General features: G+C 34.9%; 2 protein-coding genes across 2 annotated transcripts in view; one reads left to right on the top strand and one right to left on the bottom strand.

Annotated features, from left to right (window-relative positions):
- LOC127852563 (uncharacterized) overlaps positions 1-11,029 on the top strand; it is a 95,611-nt gene extending 84,582 nt beyond the window's left edge. The window contains exons 19-21 of the mRNA XM_052386517.1: positions 6,213-6,296; positions 7,158-7,212; positions 7,941-11,029. Coding sequence (XP_052242477.1) covers positions 6,213-6,296; positions 7,158-7,212; positions 7,941-8,203 — 402 coding nt within the window. The 3' untranslated portion in view covers positions 8,204-11,029. The remainder of the gene's footprint in view (positions 1-6,212; positions 6,297-7,157; positions 7,213-7,940) is intronic.
- A 2,595-nt stretch (positions 11,030-13,624) lies between these two features.
- LOC127852562 (uncharacterized) overlaps positions 13,625-19,029 on the bottom strand; it is a 226,986-nt gene continuing 221,581 nt past the window's right edge. Inside the window, exons 20-32 of the mRNA XM_052386516.1 lie at positions 18,899-19,004; positions 18,731-18,780; positions 17,645-17,777; positions 17,395-17,492; positions 17,100-17,202; positions 16,622-16,772; positions 16,179-16,248; positions 15,956-16,022; positions 15,758-15,843; positions 15,304-15,430; positions 15,148-15,189; positions 14,880-14,954; positions 13,625-14,473 (exon numbers count right to left, since the gene is read on the bottom strand). Coding sequence (XP_052242476.1) covers positions 14,423-14,473; positions 14,880-14,954; positions 15,148-15,189; positions 15,304-15,430; positions 15,758-15,843; positions 15,956-16,022; positions 16,179-16,248; positions 16,622-16,772; positions 17,100-17,202; positions 17,395-17,492; positions 17,645-17,777; positions 18,731-18,780; positions 18,899-19,004 — 1,159 coding nt within the window. The 3' untranslated portion in view covers positions 13,625-14,422. The remainder of the gene's footprint in view (positions 14,474-14,879; positions 14,955-15,147; positions 15,190-15,303; positions 15,431-15,757; positions 15,844-15,955; positions 16,023-16,178; positions 16,249-16,621; positions 16,773-17,099; positions 17,203-17,394; positions 17,493-17,644; positions 17,778-18,730; positions 18,781-18,898; positions 19,005-19,029) is intronic.

Raw genomic sequence — 19,029 nt, 5'->3', positions numbered from 1 at the left:
CTACACTAATATACCCTTTGTCATAACTGGCAAAGCAGTGGATAGATTTAAGAAATGTATGTGTCAAAGCCCTAGTTCATTTTGGTTTCATGTGATATCTGGAGCACTGGTATTTAAATTACAACAATAATGTATTGTTTACCCATGAAACAATAAGAACATACACTAACAGTCTCCATAGAAGATGATTCTGATTTGAAACCAGAGCACCAGATAAGGATTTAGTCTAAAGGGTATTTCACCCCCTGATATTATTGTCAATGCGTATTTTACTCCTTTGTTTCAGCCATAAAGGGTTAGGAATATTTAGGGGTATTTTCCATTTCCATAGAAAACGGAAAAAGAAAAAGGCTTTTTTAATCTAGAAATAGCATTATTATTTGTTATTTATATTATTAAATGCAAACAGAACATATTTAAAATGACGATATGAACAGACTTTCTTTAAAAATATTCCCGCAAGTTGCTTAAAACGTCCCTTTTTGATCCACAAACATGATGGGCCGCCATTTTTATTACAAGCTTATTTTGATTGACTTATCTTTGATTCAAAGGTTAACTTACACTAAAAACTTAACTGGATTATTGGTTAAACTGGTTACGCACTTTAATCGATTTAAAATACGTACCAAGATTTGTAAAGCGTTTTGTTAACGTACTGGGCCGATTTTTAATGCGTTTTTTTATTTTGTCAATGCGTAAATATGCAGATACGTCTCTTATCTGGAGCTCTGTTTGAAACTGAAATCTGAAGTTTGAATTCCTAACATAACTCTTCTCTGAAAATGTATGGGGAGAAAGGAAAACATGTTTATGTCAAACATTTACTCTTTCTTTAATTGTGAGGCCTTAAAGACATATTTATTTCCGTGTGCATACCTCTTTCCTGATAATGAACATGTATTGCCATGACATCTGGTTTGCTATGTGTCATCTGCATACAGTATTACATGTACTTTATCAGGAAGTGATTACTATGTCATTCTGCTTAAATTCTATCAAGAGCTTGAAAGGATAGATAATAAAACAAACTTTTCCTGCTTTTGGATGGTTTTATAGCATGGTTATATTTACATCCTATTTGATCAAAACAAAATAATACAATAATTCATTATTATAGTCTCAAGAAAAAATCTTGTTAATGCTCGAAAAGGTGGTGTCCAAAAAAGTTATTACGGTACGTAAATGTTATTTTTAGCTCATCTATTTTTTGAAAAAAATGTATGAGCTATTGTCATCACGTCGGCGTTGGCATCCTATTAAGTTTTGCATTTAGGTCCCCTTTTCTCAGAAAGTATCAATGCTATTGCATTCAAACTTGGTACACTTACTTACTATCATGAGGGGACTGGGCAGGCAAAGTTAGATAACTCTGGCGTGCATTTTGACAGAATTGTGTGCCCTTTTTATGCTTAGAAAATTGAAAATTTTGGTTAAGTTTTGTGTTTAGGTTCATTTTATTCCTTAAGTATCAAAGCTATTGCTTTCATACTTGCAACACTTACTAACTATCATAAGGGGACTGTGCAGGCAAAGTTATGTAACTCTGACTGGCATTTTGACAGAATTATGTGCCCTTTTTATACTTAGAAAATTGAAAATTTGGTTAAGTTTTGTGTTTAGGTCCACTTTATTCCTACAGTATCAAAGCTATTGCTTTCATACTTGCATCACTTATTAACTATCATAAGGGGACTGTGCAGGCAAAGTTATGTAACTCTGACTGGCATTTGGACGGAAGTATGGGCCCTTTTTACTTAGAAAGTTGAACATTTGGTAAAGTTTTGTGTTTTGGTCCACTTTACCCCTAAAGTATCATAGATATTGCTTTCATACTTGGAACACTCGCAAACTATTATAAGGGTACAGTAAAAGGACAAGTTGCATAACTCTGGTTTTCATTTTTACGGAATTATGGCCCTTTTTTGACTAAGTAACTTTGAATATATGGTTAGATTTTGTGTTTCGATCCACTTTACTTCTAAAGTTTCAAGGCTATTGCTTTCAAACTTCGAATACTTTCATGCTATCATGAGGTTACTGTACCTGGCAAGTTGAATTTTACCTTGACCTTTGAATGACCTTGACTCTCAAGGTCAAATTATTAAATTTTGCTAAAATAGCCATAACTTCTTTATTTATGATTAGATTTGATTGATACTTTGACAAAACTACTCTTACCTGACATACCACAATAGACTCCACCCAAACCTACCCATCGTGCCCTCCCCCCCCTTTTTTTAAGATCGTCTCACAAATGACTACCACACCCTCACACTATACCCCCCCCCCCCCACCCCACACCCCACCCCCAACAATTTTATTTTTTTTTGAAACGGTTAAAAAACACAAATATTTATTTTTATTATTTTATTTTTGAAAAACCGTCCAACCATCGCACCCAAGAATCCCCCCACCACCACCCCCCCACCCTCCCCGAATTTTTTCGCATTTTTTTTCCGCATTTTTGGAAGATAATGTAATAAATGTGCACACCCCCACACTATACACCCCTCTTCACTCCACCCCTCCCTCCTTTGTGATTGAAATTGAGAGTCTCTTCACCTTTAAAAAGAAAATAGATGAGCGGTCTGCACCCGCAAGGCGGTGCTCTTGTTTTTAAACATATCAGTAAAGAGCTTCAAATTAGATACACAAATATAGTATAATTTCAGTAGAGTAGCAAATGTAAGAATACATATCCAATAAAAATGACAGTAGACAATGCTTAAATATGTTGGCTTTATCATAGTAGGTCAGTAGACCAAGCTCCTTTAAACCTGGCATAGTGTGTAGAGATGTTTGTAGTCCTTTAAGGTCTAAAAAACATTACATGGTGATGTTTTGTTTAAGAATTAAATATATGGATATGTTGTTACTGATAGTGTAATATGTACATATATTATTGTTTATTGTGACTCTTGTGAACATTTACTTGCTAAGGTTCTTGTGCATGTCATTTTAAAAATGTACAGTGAACTTTTAGGCTTAAAGTGTTCAATCAGTTTGACCTAGAAGTAACTATTCATATTGTTCCAATGGGATGTAAACAACAAGACAATTGTAACACTTTTAAAAAAGATTTAAAGATATCTGTACAAGATTTGTGGACTTAGTATTATGTAAAGAATACACATGTGTGTACAAGAATATTGAGTGATTGGGATTTAATTTTTTTTTGTTTAATACAAAACTATGACATTTAAAAGAATCTTACGTATGTTATGTATGCTCCCAGTTTATGTTTGTGTCATGAAATTTGTCTTTGTATGACCACATTTAAGGACACGTCTCCACGATGTACTTGCTCTCTTTTTTAAGCGTTTTCATATCTTATTGGACATTGTGCTTTACTTGAATCACTACAGTCATTCTGCGCAAGGAAACTATATACAGTGTATTCCGCATTCATTTGAGCACAAGTTTGATTGCACGTATGTACTGATCAACAATGAAACATTGCTTGTGTATGTTTTAATCGTATTACTGTATATGATCTGTGAGTGTTACAGTTTTGGTATGTTTTAATCGTATTACTGTATATGATCTGTGAGTGTTACAGTTTTGGTTTTGTATTCAGTGCATTTTGAGGTGCATGCGGATTCTAGAAAAAGTATGAGGAAATAAATGTATATTGCGATGTTTTTTTATCCAACTTTGCATTGATTTGAATGACATCCAGCTGTCTTGAGTACATCGCATTTCAGGGCTGAGTTGTTTGTGTAAATTTCAATGTTTATTTTAGATGGCATTTATATAGAAACTTTCAAGACAATATGTAGATACAAATTACTTAAAGATTAAACCTGATTTTAAGTCTGAATTTAATTGCCTGAATTTGTATTTTTTATTCATTATTTATTTATAGCCGGATACATATGTCTTCTGGAAATCTGGCTTAAATATAAGTTCTTAGTTTTTCTTGATGATAGCATTACATTATACTTTACATAATATCATGAAACCTCAAACTATTCAGTGATCTAACTCTTCTGCAAAAAATATTGGTGTCAGTTCATGAAAAACAGATTGTAAATAAGTTTTTTTATGCCCTCTTTTGAAGAAAAGGGGGCATATAGTGATCGGACTGTCCGTCTTTCCGTCACACTTTGCGTTTAGGTTTCGAAAAATGCTCATAACTTCTATGTCCCTTGAGATATAACCTTCATATTTGGTATGCATGTGTATATGGACAAGGCCTTTACATGCACACAAAAAATTTTACCCCTGTGACCTTGACCTTGAACTTAGGGTCCGCGCTTAGGTTTTGAAATCTGCGTTTAGGTTTCGAAAAATGCTCATAACTTTTATGTCCCTTGAGATATATAACCTTCATATTTGGTATGCATGTGTATATGGACAAGGCTTTTCCATACGCACACAAATTTTTACCCCTTTGACCTTGAACTTAGGGTCCGCGTTTAGGTTTCGAAATCTGCGTTTAGGTTTCAAAAAATGCTCATAACTTCTATGTCCCTTGAGATATAACCTTCATATTTTGTATGCATGTGTATATGGACAAGGCCTTTCCATACTCACACAAAATTTTACCCCTGTGACCTTGACCTTGAAGTTAGGGTTCGTGTTTAGGTTTCAAAATCTGCATTTAGGTTTTGAAAAATGCTCATAACTTCTATGTCCCTTGAGATATAACCTTCATATTTGGTATGCATGTGTATATGGACAAGGCCTTTCCATACGCACACAAATTTTTACCCCTTTGACCTTGAACTTAGGGTCCGCGTTTAGGTTTCGAAATCTGCGTTTAGGTTTCGAAAAATGCTCATAACGTCTATGTCCCTTGAGATATAACCTTCATATTTGGTATGCATGTGTATATGGACAAGGCCTTTCCATACTCACAAAAAATTTTACCCCTGTGACCTTGAAGTTAGGGTTCGCGTTTAGGTTTCAAAATCTGCATTTAGGTTTTGAAAAATGCTCATAACTTCTATGTCCCTTGAGATATAACCTTCATATTTGGTATGCATGTGTATATGGACAAGGCCTTTCCATACGCACACAAATTTTGACCCCTGTGACCTTGAACTTAGGGTCTGCTTTTAGTTTTCAAACTCTGCGTTTAGGTTTCGAAAAAAGCTCATAACTTCTATCAAGCGTTTATAGGGGGCATAAGTCATCCTATGGTGACAGCTCTTGTTTTATCAAAACTTTACTTATCTTTGTATTGACTTTGCAGACATTATTCTGTGGCAGGATTTTTTAACTATAAATAAACAAAAGCTCACTAAAAATGCTTAAAACAGGTAAACATTCAAATTGCAAGATGAATTTGCAACACAATTCAACCTTGTTACCGCTCTAGTGGCAACATCTGGGTCAGATGCAATAAAAACTAGGTAAATAGGGGAAAAAAAACTGGTTGTCACTCTAAAGGCCGCATTTACGACCCTGTCGTTATGAGACATGGTCAGAGTAATTATCTTGTCTATATCTAGAAAGAGTTTGAATGTGGGTCATGTGTGTCCAAAAACTAGGAATACCAGGTCAATGTTTAGAAAAACCTTGCAGCCACTTAAGAGACCACATTTATGAATCAAACTAAATGAAACTTGGTCAGAATGTAAATCTGAACAGCATCTAGGCCAGGTTTGAAACTGGGTTACCTGTGTCTAGAAACAAGGTCACCATGTTGAATCTTACCAAGTATGAATCTGGTTCAGGTGGGTCCAAACAATCCGTAACCAGATCAAATCGTAATTAAAAGAAAACTTATAACCACTTTAGAGGCCACATTTATGACACAATCTTCATGAAAGATGGGCAGATTATGTATCTTGACAATATGAAGGCCATGTTTGAATCTGTGTGAAGTCTGATCAAAACTAGATCACAAGGTACATTTGTATTCAACAGTCTTCAACAATTGTTTTTCGTAAACTCAGGTTAGTGCTTAAATGCCATCCTAGCTCTTTTGTTTATAGTTTGATGATAAAATGTATTTACTTTAAATTAAACATTTTTTAAGGAGCTCAAAATAACAACTTCAAAAGAAATGTAACCCAACACAGATTTTTTGTTAATTTTGAATCTGTGACAATAGTGTGGAAAATTGTGAATAGGTCAATCTGTCAAAAAGTCCCTGTTACATGTGTATTGTCTTTTATCCTTGGCTTTTATTGACTTTGTTCAGCCCATGTATACTGTGTTATTATTGTGATAACTGCTAAGGCTTGTGTACTGTGCTGCAGGATGAGGAGAGGAATGGAGAGGTGAAGGAGACTCACGAGAAGCCAGCCCTCACTAAGGCAGACAAACCAGACAGACCAGACATGGTACGTGGTACACAGTTTGACCTCGAAATACATGTTACATTTACTTGACACTGCATTGTGTTTGGACAGAACAAATATGTTTTCTTTTGAAATTTGTATCGTATGTACATGTAAGCAGTTACATTTTTATTTCATTCATAGGTGGATAGACCTCATTGATCTGAATGTCATTAGTTTTTACGAATAAAGTACGGACTCGTGTATAACACGCATCTCAGAGTCTTCATAAAGGCTTAGGAGCCAAACCATTAACAATGTGATTATAATGAGTTTCCAGTTCCTTATGGGTATACCAGTGCACAGGGGAGACTGCTTGAAGAGTGTTTTGTGTGCAAATTTTGCATTTTGAGAATCAAATAACATCAGCTAAAAAAAACTTAAAATAAAGATCAAGGAAATAAGTTGATCACACACTTAAGATTAAGTCAAATGCAGCATTTGTTCACACAGACAATTATCTTACTGTAAATATATCATTTTAGAAACACTTAACTTTAAGAAGGAGATTTATTATGATGCAAGTTATAATATCTTATGGGGATGGGTTGGGTTTAGTTCATTATGACTAAATATAGAGGAACTTGTTTCTGCTCAATAAGTTAAGAAATCAATTCAGCTTTTGTTGTTTAACAACATATTTATTTATAGTTACTTTATATAGAGACCTCAGTAGGGGTTGCAGATGGGGTATATATCTGATCAACTAACAACAATTTTCTGGGTCCATCGCAACTCCACTGACAGACCTTTAATTTAATCGTGACAGGTTCCTGAAAGCTCATAAATCCTTCCTACCACAATCTTTATGTTGGTTCATCTTTGTTTTAGTTCTGTGTGCAAGTTGTTCTTCTGTGTTTGCAGGTTGGAGGCAAGACAGCACCAGTGAGTCGCCCAACAGAGCCACCGACCTCTACAGGTAGGAACATCCATGGGTTGCATTCATAGCAGCATTTGTTATGTTAATTATGTTTTGAGAACTAAATTCTATAAATATAAGACCTTAACATTTGAAGATTTAGGAAAAAACTACTCAAACTCTTGTTCAGTTAAATCTTATCTAACCAAAAGAAGCCTTTATATATTAGTCATGAATACAATTCAAGGGTCAAGGGAGATTGCATGCCATGTGTCCTTATTTCGGTAGGACAGTCCAATTTTTGTTAATATCCTTGTTGCACTGTCTCGACATTAGAGTTCTTAGTGTGCACACAGCAGAATGTGTGTTTACACATGTTTAATATGAATACCCCTGTCCCTATTCGATGTCAATTTCATAAAATCTTAAAATAGCAAAAAGAAACCTCCCCACAATTTACATTTCTGTATACTTCCAAGAAATAGTGAATAATGGAATTTTTAAACACCACGAATGGTCAAGTTTGCTCAGACATTTTATGGCCCTTTTATCTTATGGCCATTAACTTTTGGATTTAGTTATTTGTATATTCAATATAAGCTCTTATATATACAACATGTTTGTGTTTATTATAAACATAAAGATGTTTTTAAATTAATTTTAAATCTGTATGCCTGTAAAATGAAATTTATTGATGCTTTAATTGAATATGCTGGTGGTTTTACTTGCTGTCAAAACTTGTGTTCAAGTGCGACAGGACATTTGACTATGTTATTCCCAATTTTCAGTGAATGCACATCTTCAGTCTGCCATTGATGAACTACACAAAGAATTAATTGACCTAAAGGCCAACACAGTTTCAAAAACTGCTTTCAATGAGCTTAAAAGTGAAAACGAACACTTAAAACAGGAACTTGAAAGTATGAAAACACAATATTCAAGGAGATTCCGTGATATTATGGTGGAGATAGACGAGGAAAAGAAGATACGATTGTCTACCCAGGTTGAGATGGAGCGGATAAGGAAGCTTGTGGCTGAGTCACATGTTTGATAGCCTGTGTAGGTGTATACCATGGTAGCAGAATGCATGTAGATTTCCCACTGATGTTCCAGCTGGATTTTACTACTTTATGCAATTACATAAAGTTGATGATAATTTTATGTCATTGTTTAGAATACTTAAAGTTCAACACACTTTTGCTTAACTGTTATAGATATGCACTTGCTGACATAGCTTGGTATTAGTTGATGCTTTGTTATGGAGGCTTTGTGAAGAAGTCTGTTGGCATTAAAGGTCTTGTTATTTGAAATCATTCCTGTTTGCCATACTTGGGCATGCATTTATGGCAGTATAAGATTGTTTTACTGACGTTGTGAGTTGTTTTCAGATCCTCTTTAATTGTTCATAAATTTGTAAAATAGCTTTGTAAATTTTCTGCACTGGGCATATTTTATTTTGTTTATTATTTTTGAACACAAACTGTGAAGGTCAGGGATTTATGTTTTAAAATATAAATTCAAATTTTTTGCTATTTATTTCTAGAATACAATATTTATACTTCAGAATGAGTGTCAGCTTTTGCTTTTATTTAATGGATGACAGAAACAATCTGGTTGTTAGATTGTAAATTGTTAATGCATATTTCTTGTATATGTAACTGCTTCTATTTCCACGTTGTGAACCCTAAAGCACTTTCAAGGAGCCATTCAGATATTGATATCTTTAAATTGAACATAATTTTATCACTTTTCTGTAAACTTATTTATCTTAACTTGTCTTGTAAGCGCCCATGTGGCTTGATGTATGTTTTTTCACCACAAGACTCGTTGCTATTTCATTTCTCAGAAAGTTAGTTCTACAGATTCACACATTACAGTACTGAAAGCAAGGATGGTGTTGGTGAAGCCATGCTTGTAAGCAATAAAAAGATCTGTATATTGAACAAGTCCGACGTAAACATACACAAGTATTAACACAAGTTCAGTAATGTTGCAGTATTAATACTAATTTGTCCATTTTTGCTGTATAAGTCAAACTTTGTATTGTAGCTGTGTAACATACACGGCTCATATTCTAATAGGAAACTTGTGTTAATTCACCGTGGGTTTTGCTCACAAAGATCTTAACCCTTTGCATGCTGGGAAATTTGTCATCTGCTAAAATATTGTCTGCTGAATTTCTAAAATTAGCATTTTTTCGATTTTTTTTCAAAGAATACTATCAGAATAGCAAACGGTTTGGATCCTGATGAGACACCACGTTCTGTGGCGTCTCATCTGGATCCAAACTGTTTGCAAAGGCCTTTTAAATTCGGTTCCAGCAATGAAAGGGTTAAGGAAGCTCTTATTCAAGTTTATTGATTAAATTGCACATTAAGGTATTTTTGTGTGTGACTCAATATTGAATGTCTGTACTTTGTATTAGTAAGAAGCATCCTCATGTTCTTGAGGAGATTATGAAACCATTTAATGATTGATTACAAAAATATCTTGAAATTTACCAGGGAAAAACTGAGGGAATGGAGCGATTAAAAGATATATTTGTCACTTGCGATTTTTTTGTTCATATGAGGCCCATTTATTTGGGATGTGAGCTAAGGTATGCATGCGACTCCATGACTAGGGTACCGAGGTCTTGCCATAACCATTCCAGAGCACATACACAGCAGTGCACCGAGTGCAAACTTGTGATGTATATATATCCATTAAAGGTGTATGTCGTTAATACCCTGTATGTATTACTTGTAATTGCCATTCGTCAGACCATATAGCTAGGTACACTGTTACAGTCAACAGGCAGGTATTTTCAAAATTATTATGGAATTAAATTTAGACTGCTTCAATGTTTAGTTTTCTGGTATAGTCTCTTTGCTTAGTAGCCTTTATCATTTGCATCCTTAACTCTGTGTCCTACACAAATAAAAATAAAGTCAATTGTGTTATGTAACTAAATAAGTTTCATACACAAGCGTGATTACACTTTTGTTTGGTGTGCTGATATCGGAACAGGCATTATGTTATTTCCTTTTGTTAAAGTTTACTCATTTGTCATTTTATCTTTTGAGAAAATAGTGCTCCGCTGTGTATTTTGTTATCCCATATACCCGCACGCTATTTTATCTATGCTGTACTACATCATTTACTTCATAAGACACATTTTAATTCTGGTTAATTTGACAAGCTTAAAATAAAAGTAGTATACCAGGTTTATTTCCCAGTTGACTGGACAATCCTTTGTGTCTGGTTTATTATGCCACTCTTCACCAGCTTCTCACCACAGCCTGGTTCATGAGTATGACCTGCTCAATAAGGCATAATTAATTTGAATTTGCACTTTCATTTAAATTTATTCTTCAAAATTGTGTAAAGAATGACATTTGTTTTGGGTTATTGTCATCTTACAGAAATCTATATGTGCAGACAGACACATAAAATGTTATAATGCATGTATATGTGTTCATTTGACCTGTGTTACGGAATATCAAATCAATATTCCATGCATTGTGTTAGTTTGTGCTTTAGTAATATTTTATAAATTTACAAATTTAAGCATTCCATTATTAATTATATAATTATGTAAATATATACTTATATATTAATACAATAAATGTATCAACATAAAGATTTTTTCTTTTCAATGCACTAGTGAATAGGTTTGTACAACAACATGTTTTAGCATGATTTTCCGTGGCGACTATTTCTTTCACGACTTTGTGTACCGGATATTCGGATTTGTGAGGTCCTTCCGCGACTGCATTATGCACGGCGTATGCCCCATCGCCTCTTCCTAATAAACATACCAGACACTTATTGAGAAATTTTTAAATATATGTGCAACTTCAAACTATGTAGGCATCAATAAAAGATATTTAATTTAGTGCGTGTTATGTGTTTGTTGGGGGAGGGGGCGGAGTACATGTAGGTAACTTTAGGGGTCCAGTATGGATACCAACAAGCATACTCACATGCGCCAGACGTTGGCATTGAAGTGATAAGGTGAGAATCGAGTGTACTTAATACAGTTCTAATCGATCCAGCAACTATTGTATTATACCCCCCACAAATGAAGTTTAGGGCGGTATATAGGAGTGAGCTTGTCTGCTGTCTGTCCGTATTAAGTTTCCGCTCTCTATTTCAAGTTGTTTTCATCCGATCTTCACCAAACTTGGTCGGATGTGTATCTAGATGATGTCTAGGTCAAGTTCGAATATGTGTCATGCCGGGTCAAACACTAGGTCACGGGGTCACTTAGTGCGTTTTAAACATTGAGCATGGTGTCCGCTCTCGAATTCAAGTAGTTTTCATCAGAGCTCCACCAAACTTGGTCAGAAGTTGTATCTAGATGATGTGTAGATCAAGTTCGAACATGGGTCATGTCGGGTCAAAAACTAGGTCACGTGGTCACTTAGTGCGTTTTAAACATTGAGCATAGGGTCTGCTGTTTTTTGTGAAGACAACATGCAAAATATTCTGTGTCAATGCGGCATGTGGGGGTATTTGTCACATTTGTGACAAAGCTCTAGTTTATATTGAGTTATCGCTTTGCTTCTTTACACTTTGCATCAGATATTCGTAATTTATGTGAAGAACATCACCAAACAGGATCAAACAATCAAATAGCAACTCGTCGATTAATAATTGTACACTCGTGCAGCAGATTCAGTTTCAGACTTGGTATACAAGCATGAAGCTACAGGAATAATGTCATTTTTACAAGCCCGCTGACGGGAAGCTCGATAACATCACAATTGTCGACTATGTGCGCGCATGATCAGCACACGTTAGTCCGAGCTTGTCTGCACTGTAACGTCATCATTTATCACGCGATTTTAAAATCACTCTCCACAAATGTTCACCATCGCGACCGGCACAAGTCTCACTCCATTAAAAGTCAATGTCACATTTAACTGTTACAGGTCTGATTTGGACGTGATACTTGTCCGGTCTGTTACTTCTTCATTCTGTGAAAACGTCAAGTATACTTTGCGTTCAAATATCAAGCATGGACATGGTGTAGCTTTTTAAATAGTTACAAGCATTCTTGAAAAAAGGCTCGACATTTCGCCGACAGATATCTCACAAAGTATGATTAATTACATGCATGAACCAGTCACTAACGGTCACTTAAGAATAACGGTCAATTGCAGACAACGGTCAGTCTGGATTCCCCCCCCCCCCCCCCCCCGACGAAAATCACTCTAATATATTAAACTTGAGAATAACGTTCACTTGTTCAAAACGGCCAACGGCCAGTATATTTTACTCCCAAAGTCATGTTTAAACTATAAACAACGGTCACACGTCAGTCATTTCGAGTCACGAAAATAAAGAACACAAACGAAACAGGCGCACTTAACAATAAGAATGTGTATTAGAAGCAATTATCGGCTGCATTCATAACGACTAAGCATTAGAGCGTGACAAAGTCCATAGATCTTTATCGCTGATAAGGTGTTAAAAACAACACTAAGCTAGCGAGTGTTGTTATAAGAAGGCGATACAAGGATTAGTGATCGTCTTTAAGGAAAAATATACATCGCATTGAAATTTTTGTAACAAACTAAATATTTTTTAACAAGACTTTGGCGTCTTTTTCTTTGAATAAGAACGATTCAGTTACGCCGTACTTTCGGTTTATGATAGCGAATCGTGGTTTATATTTGTTCGGACGTGACGTCAATGACATTATCTTTACTTAAAAATGCACCCCGATGAATGTAATACGTACTCTCGGATTAACTGAATGAACGAGATGCATGAGTATACAACGAAATTATTTATGTCATTATGCTAAGGCCTAGTTATCGGCAATGAGTCTTTGTTTTACACTGTGTGAAAACGAATGGGTGGTGTTACGACGTGGCTATAATACCAGCTGAGCAACCATAAAAGTGGTGATCCGAGAATAGCGGTCACTCGTCGACAACGGTCATTTTGGGCGTTTTCCTTGACTGACCGCTTTTCTCAGTTTCAAACTCCTTACCTGTAAAATTGGATAATAGTTGATACTACGTCATATCATTTCTAAATTCGTCCTCACATGGCATAATTAATAAAATATGCATTTAACAAAAGTTTTGCTCTGCACGGTTGAAATATACGGTATGTCAGTAGTTCCTTACGCTGGAGTTTCTATTCAAACATTTAAATCATATATTTATATCTCGTTGCGTTTAGTGAAGAAACAAACTAATCACGATATTTTCTATAGAAAATTAAAGTCTAAGAAAGTTACTAATTGCAAACGGGCAAATGACAATAGCCTGTTCTGGCTTTCAAGGGACTCTTTCCAGACAGACCGCGCACTGACATCATGCGATGTTTAATGTTTTACGCCTTAAACAATTGCACAATGTTAGTACTGGAACGCGGACTTATGCAAAACTCAATAAAAAAAGTGTAAGTCACCTATATAGCATGATTTCTCGTCTGGCGTCAGTGACTCAGAGTAGAGAACACAATTGGACAACAATAAGTGTATGATAATTTATTGCATATAAGCAAAGCTGCATCTTGACAATGTTCAATATGGCCAATTCAGTACTTAACGTTATTCATTCGGGCCCACTATCGTTAATTTTCAGAATATTCATTGGTAATAAATATAAGTCAAAGTGTGTGTTAGATAGCTACGCCAAAAAACTTACCGCTCAGTAACTTAAGTTAGAGATTAAGGGCTGAAATTTAGCTTTTAGGCAGCTTACATGCTGGCCTTACTTTGTAAATGAAAAATAAATAAATCGGTAAAACGTTATTTTATTTATTTTTTAATGTTTTAAAGTGACCAGTTGTCTATTCCTTTGTTACACTCAACATATAATAGCGATTAAATCTGGGATCAGAGTCTTGGAACGGTCACCGCAAACCAATGGGTTTTAATGCCGTGTTAGAAGTACAGTAAGCCGCGGAAGTAATGAGACATAAACACAAGACGACATTGAAATTAAATAGAAAACGCAGTTTTAATAAAATCCTTAACACTGAAATATAGTATTAAATATCACTTTACAAAACTACTATGTCAGTTGGAAAGCAAATCAACATTTAGCATTTAACTATGAACGCACATAAAACGAACGATAAAAAAATTGAAACCCGAGTTCTGTACAAATCAAACTACAAGCTGTCTATTTATTTCCAAATTTGTGAAAAAGCTCCTCTTCTATTTTCCTGCATGAAAATGTCATAAATGGAAAAGTTATTCACGCCTTTACACATTCTCAATTAACAGTTTATTATTATTACGCTCACAAATTACACTTCTTCCGAATCACGCATCCCGAGACGACGTGGAAGCGCTGGCTTTGTTGAAAGCTGATTTCTGAAACAAGTACAAAAGGACGTGAACATATAATACTGCAAAACGTATAAAAGCAATTCATTATAATCTTAAGAAAACGGAAGAAAACGATATAAAAACAACAGATAAACAAATCTCAAAAATGCATCAATATCTTGAGTAAAAGTGTATATCTTATTTAAAAATGTAACTTTGCAAAATATTTGCATGTCTAGTTTTTTTTTTCTAATATTTTAAACGTTCCGAATCGTACACTTAGACCTAGCTGTGCGTATCAGCGTGTATGTGCTATAATCAATTTAACATTTCTAACACAATTACTCGATACAGCCAAGATCTACGCTTACAACACGAGGAAAGTCTTTTCGAAAATAAAACATCCGAAAGTTTGAGTTACATACGACGATTCTAAATTCTAATCAAGAACCTGCGTGGATTTTAACTCCGTGTCTGCCGTGCTTGTGAGCCATGGGATACGAGTCTGCATGAACGCATCGCGTACCTGCCGAGCACATGCGCAATTATTATGGGTCATAGAGGAACAACAATTTCATTCCAGTTTCTCATATAAACAATTTGATAACTATTTAAGAAAATAATGTTTGCTCAATTTTCATAATAAAAATGCATGTCAAAGCGCATTTAATTGTTTCTTCGTCTGCCATTACACTTTTAATATATTAAGAAACACTTACCTTTCTGTCCAAAACACACTGCACTAGAAATATCAAGAAACCCTACAACACACACAGATATAGTTTTTAATGTTTATGTGGGTAAAAATGATTTTCTATGCAAACAAAACCAACCAGTTCAGAATGATTGCTCAACATAATTTATACATCACCGACCTGCAAGCTGTTGAAGATGGCGAACAGGTACTGGAAGACGAGCGTGTCCCTGTTGACGGCAAAGATGCCGAACAGCCAGGTAAGACCCAGTACGGGCAGCAGGATGCACACGCTACGAACACCCGTCCTAAATAGTTTGGACATTAGGCGATCATTTATGTAAGTGTCCCATTTATAATATTGCTTTGCAAAATACATTACTGTACAATCACTATACAGTTTACATACATTTGTTAAATTTCCCATTATGTGTTGAGATTTCAACAAAGCGCCATCTGGTACATTAAATGGACCCAACATCGAGTATTGGTATGTAGACTTGGTAATATTTTCTTAAATTATGATAAGATTTGTTAATGTTAAACATGGCGTTTTATTGAGAGTCTGACGACCCTGAACCGTGTTACTATGTCATAAACCGCTGTAATTTGGAGTTAAAGAATGACAAACTCACTTGATTTTTTCCATATCAGATTTCTTGGCCATGGCGGAAACTCCAAAGAGTTTCTTCAAAACGAGGACCATAATAACTGTGTTCGTCTGGAAAATCGAGGTAACACTATAGAAACAACAACATAAACACCGTAGAACTTCTATAAATAAATGTTCTAATTTGCAAAACAAAAAGATGAAACAAATCAAACGTTCTTACCGCGACAATTGCTATGGCAGGTCCAGCAAATGCCCAAAAGAGACCTGACTGGACCGTCAACCAGCAGCTGTGATGAATACAGAACACTGGAGCAACAGTTAACATACAACGCAGTATCTTCTTTTTCATCAAACGAGGTCTTATTCGTTAACAATAACAAACATATGTAAAACATAACACACATAACATTTAACTTAACGTAAAAATAATAAAATTCACTCACAAGCGTTCGTTGCCGTATCCTCTGAACTGCGTTATACAAACGGATATCCCGACAATCAAGAATGGTATTCCTTAAACAAAGAATATATGTATGAGTGTTGACAGGTCTAAGCTTTTACGACGAAACGAATGGAATCCAAGAACTGCGTAACTATTAGATGTTTAGGCCTAGTTTTAGCCTTCTATATTTGATCACCCAATCCGACAAACCGCATAAGTCACCTTTATTATCAATACAAAGAATGCAGGGTAACAGTGCAAAAGTCCTATGATATATAAGCTTAGCGAAAAGAGCATAGATAAAAATAACACATATATGTTAGAAACTAGTAATATACATATTTCACGACGGGTCCGGGCATTTCTGAATTTATGATTTAACATAATGATCACACGGTTCCTTCATGTTCACGAGCGAACACATAGCGTGAGTGACAAAATTACCGTACGCAGCAGCTAGAAATATAGGGACAACGTCTTTCTTGCCGAGTGGCCTCAGCATCATCAAAGCGATAACTCCTCCCTCCGCCAACATCACGAAGAAGGCCACGAGATACTCGTAGTGAAGCAACACCGCCACGGCGGTGCAAATGGCCTACCAAGAAAAGGTTTAATAATACATATATATATATATATATATATATATATATATATATATATATATATATATATATATATATATATATATATATATATATATATATATATATATATATATATATATATATGCATATGCTCTTTTTGCGTTGAAATCGTATTTTATGGCAGTAGGTTTAACACATTCAATGCCCACGGTAGTTAAATAGTCATGGATATGAAAATAAAAAATTGTCTACACTTACATTCCTAAGCTGTTCACTTAATTATGTCGTATATACTTATATAGTCAAATTGTCAGAACCAAAACCTCCAGTGCACTTGCCGTGTTCTCTGTGCGCTTGATTCCCATCAAGAACGTCAGATAAGCAACGAACAAAGCTGCACATAGATTGATCAACATTGTGGCCCGGGCGGATTTCAACAACCTACAACACAAATTTACAAGAACCTATAGATACTGTTTATATTTATCTATGATGTAAAACAAATTGAATATTTCCGAAGTGTATAAAATGTAACTTTACAGTAATCACTTTTAGACACCAGAATTTTAATGTCCGAACGATAGGATTCAAGTTCATGCAATATGTATATAATACTAAGTTAGTGTTGAATACCTCCAGAAAAATATGTAAACGACAGTTGTCAAGACAAGACCTGTCATTGAAATCGTGCATCCAACCACCGTGATGGCACTTAGAGCCTGATGATGAATCTGCAATAGGGAATTAGGGTGTCCACAACTGAAGGCGAGGTAAATGTTTATTAAATGTATGGAAAATGCTCGGAATCCATTTTAGTAGCGACGGGCGTTCTTCACTGAACATACTTAATATTGATACCAATTCAATATATTTTGTTTAATACCATGTCGATTGTAACAGCCGGACTCATGAGGACAGCGAAGTTCGTCAGGTGTGTACACGTGCATGTCACGAGCCCAGATGACCGGTTAAACCCTTCCAGACGACAGCCTTCACTGGACCAGTGACCTTTGGTACTGAGGATTTCAACATGTCACAAATATATCACGTACTGCATGAGGTAATGTCATATACGTTGGAATGAAATATAACACTTATGTGTACAATGCACCATAAATCCACAAACAAACTTGAAAGAACTATTAAAACAATTAGTTACAAAAAGTTCTGGAAAATTTTGTTGGAGTAAATTTCAAAGTTAATTCTCATTTTGCATATAATATAATTGAATTGAATTTGAAGAGCATCCCAAATCAAAATTTAGCTAACCGAAATAAAATATTATTATGGTTCGACTCTTTAGAACATTACTGAATAAATATGACTTGAACATTCTCTGGCGTATTAAAGTACCATGATTCTATTTCATACCAAACAAGTTTTATATAAGGGGACACCATATGTTTTCCAATACGTTTTTAAATACGGTTTATAGGAAACGTAAGGCTACTCGAGGGCAGTGTATAGGTAACTTTTGAAACGTTAACTTGTATGTAAATATATTTATTATATGCAGAGAAATACATTCTAAATCATGTAAATTTTATTGTATGTTTATCAAAGTTTTCATGAAAAGTTATGTAAAAAATAGTTCAAGCCATGCATTTGTAATGTGTCTTAGATCAAGCACCATGGATGCAGTTAGTGAGTGAGTGATGGTTATACATATTTGATTAATGCTTTGCCATACTATTAAGCTTATTATTTGTATGTTTCCTCTTAACGTCGCTAATAATCTATGTTTTCAAATGAATTAACAGGAAATGAATGCATTTTAATGAGCACCAAATTGCAAAAACAAATCAAATAATACACCGATTTAAACGTTTTAGGTCATTCTTATTATTCTTTATAAAGTCTTACAGAAATAAAAACACTTTCCAAAATGCTTGTTGGACCATATATTTATCCAAATGAATAATTATATACAATCTTTGCTGCTTGTAGGTAATTATTCCTTAGTTCTTACCTTGAATTGTCTTTCCTCCAGAAAGAACATTCAGGTTTTTCTAATGTTTTCTGCAAGAAAATAAAAAATAAACGATCAAATAATTAAACTTGTGTAATGTTTATAATAAATTATGTAGATGCACATCGAACTTAAGCGTATTTATAGATTGTAAATATAGTAACTCACGTCGAATATATGGAAGACTATTTTCACACTCTCCTCATGACTTCCTTGTCGATTGTTGCTTCTGAGCATTGTGAACGCTAAAACCGGTCCATTGATCGTCGTGTTCCTAAGATTGACATATTATTTTTACA

The sequence above is a fragment of the Dreissena polymorpha genome, chromosome 12, assembly GCF_020536995.1.
Source record: "Dreissena polymorpha isolate Duluth1 chromosome 12, UMN_Dpol_1.0, whole genome shotgun sequence".
Classification (NCBI taxonomy): Eukaryota; Metazoa; Mollusca; class Bivalvia; order Myida; family Dreissenidae; genus Dreissena; species Dreissena polymorpha.
The sequence above is the reverse complement of the archived record's forward strand: the minus strand, read 5'-3'. Positions and strand labels throughout refer to the sequence as shown.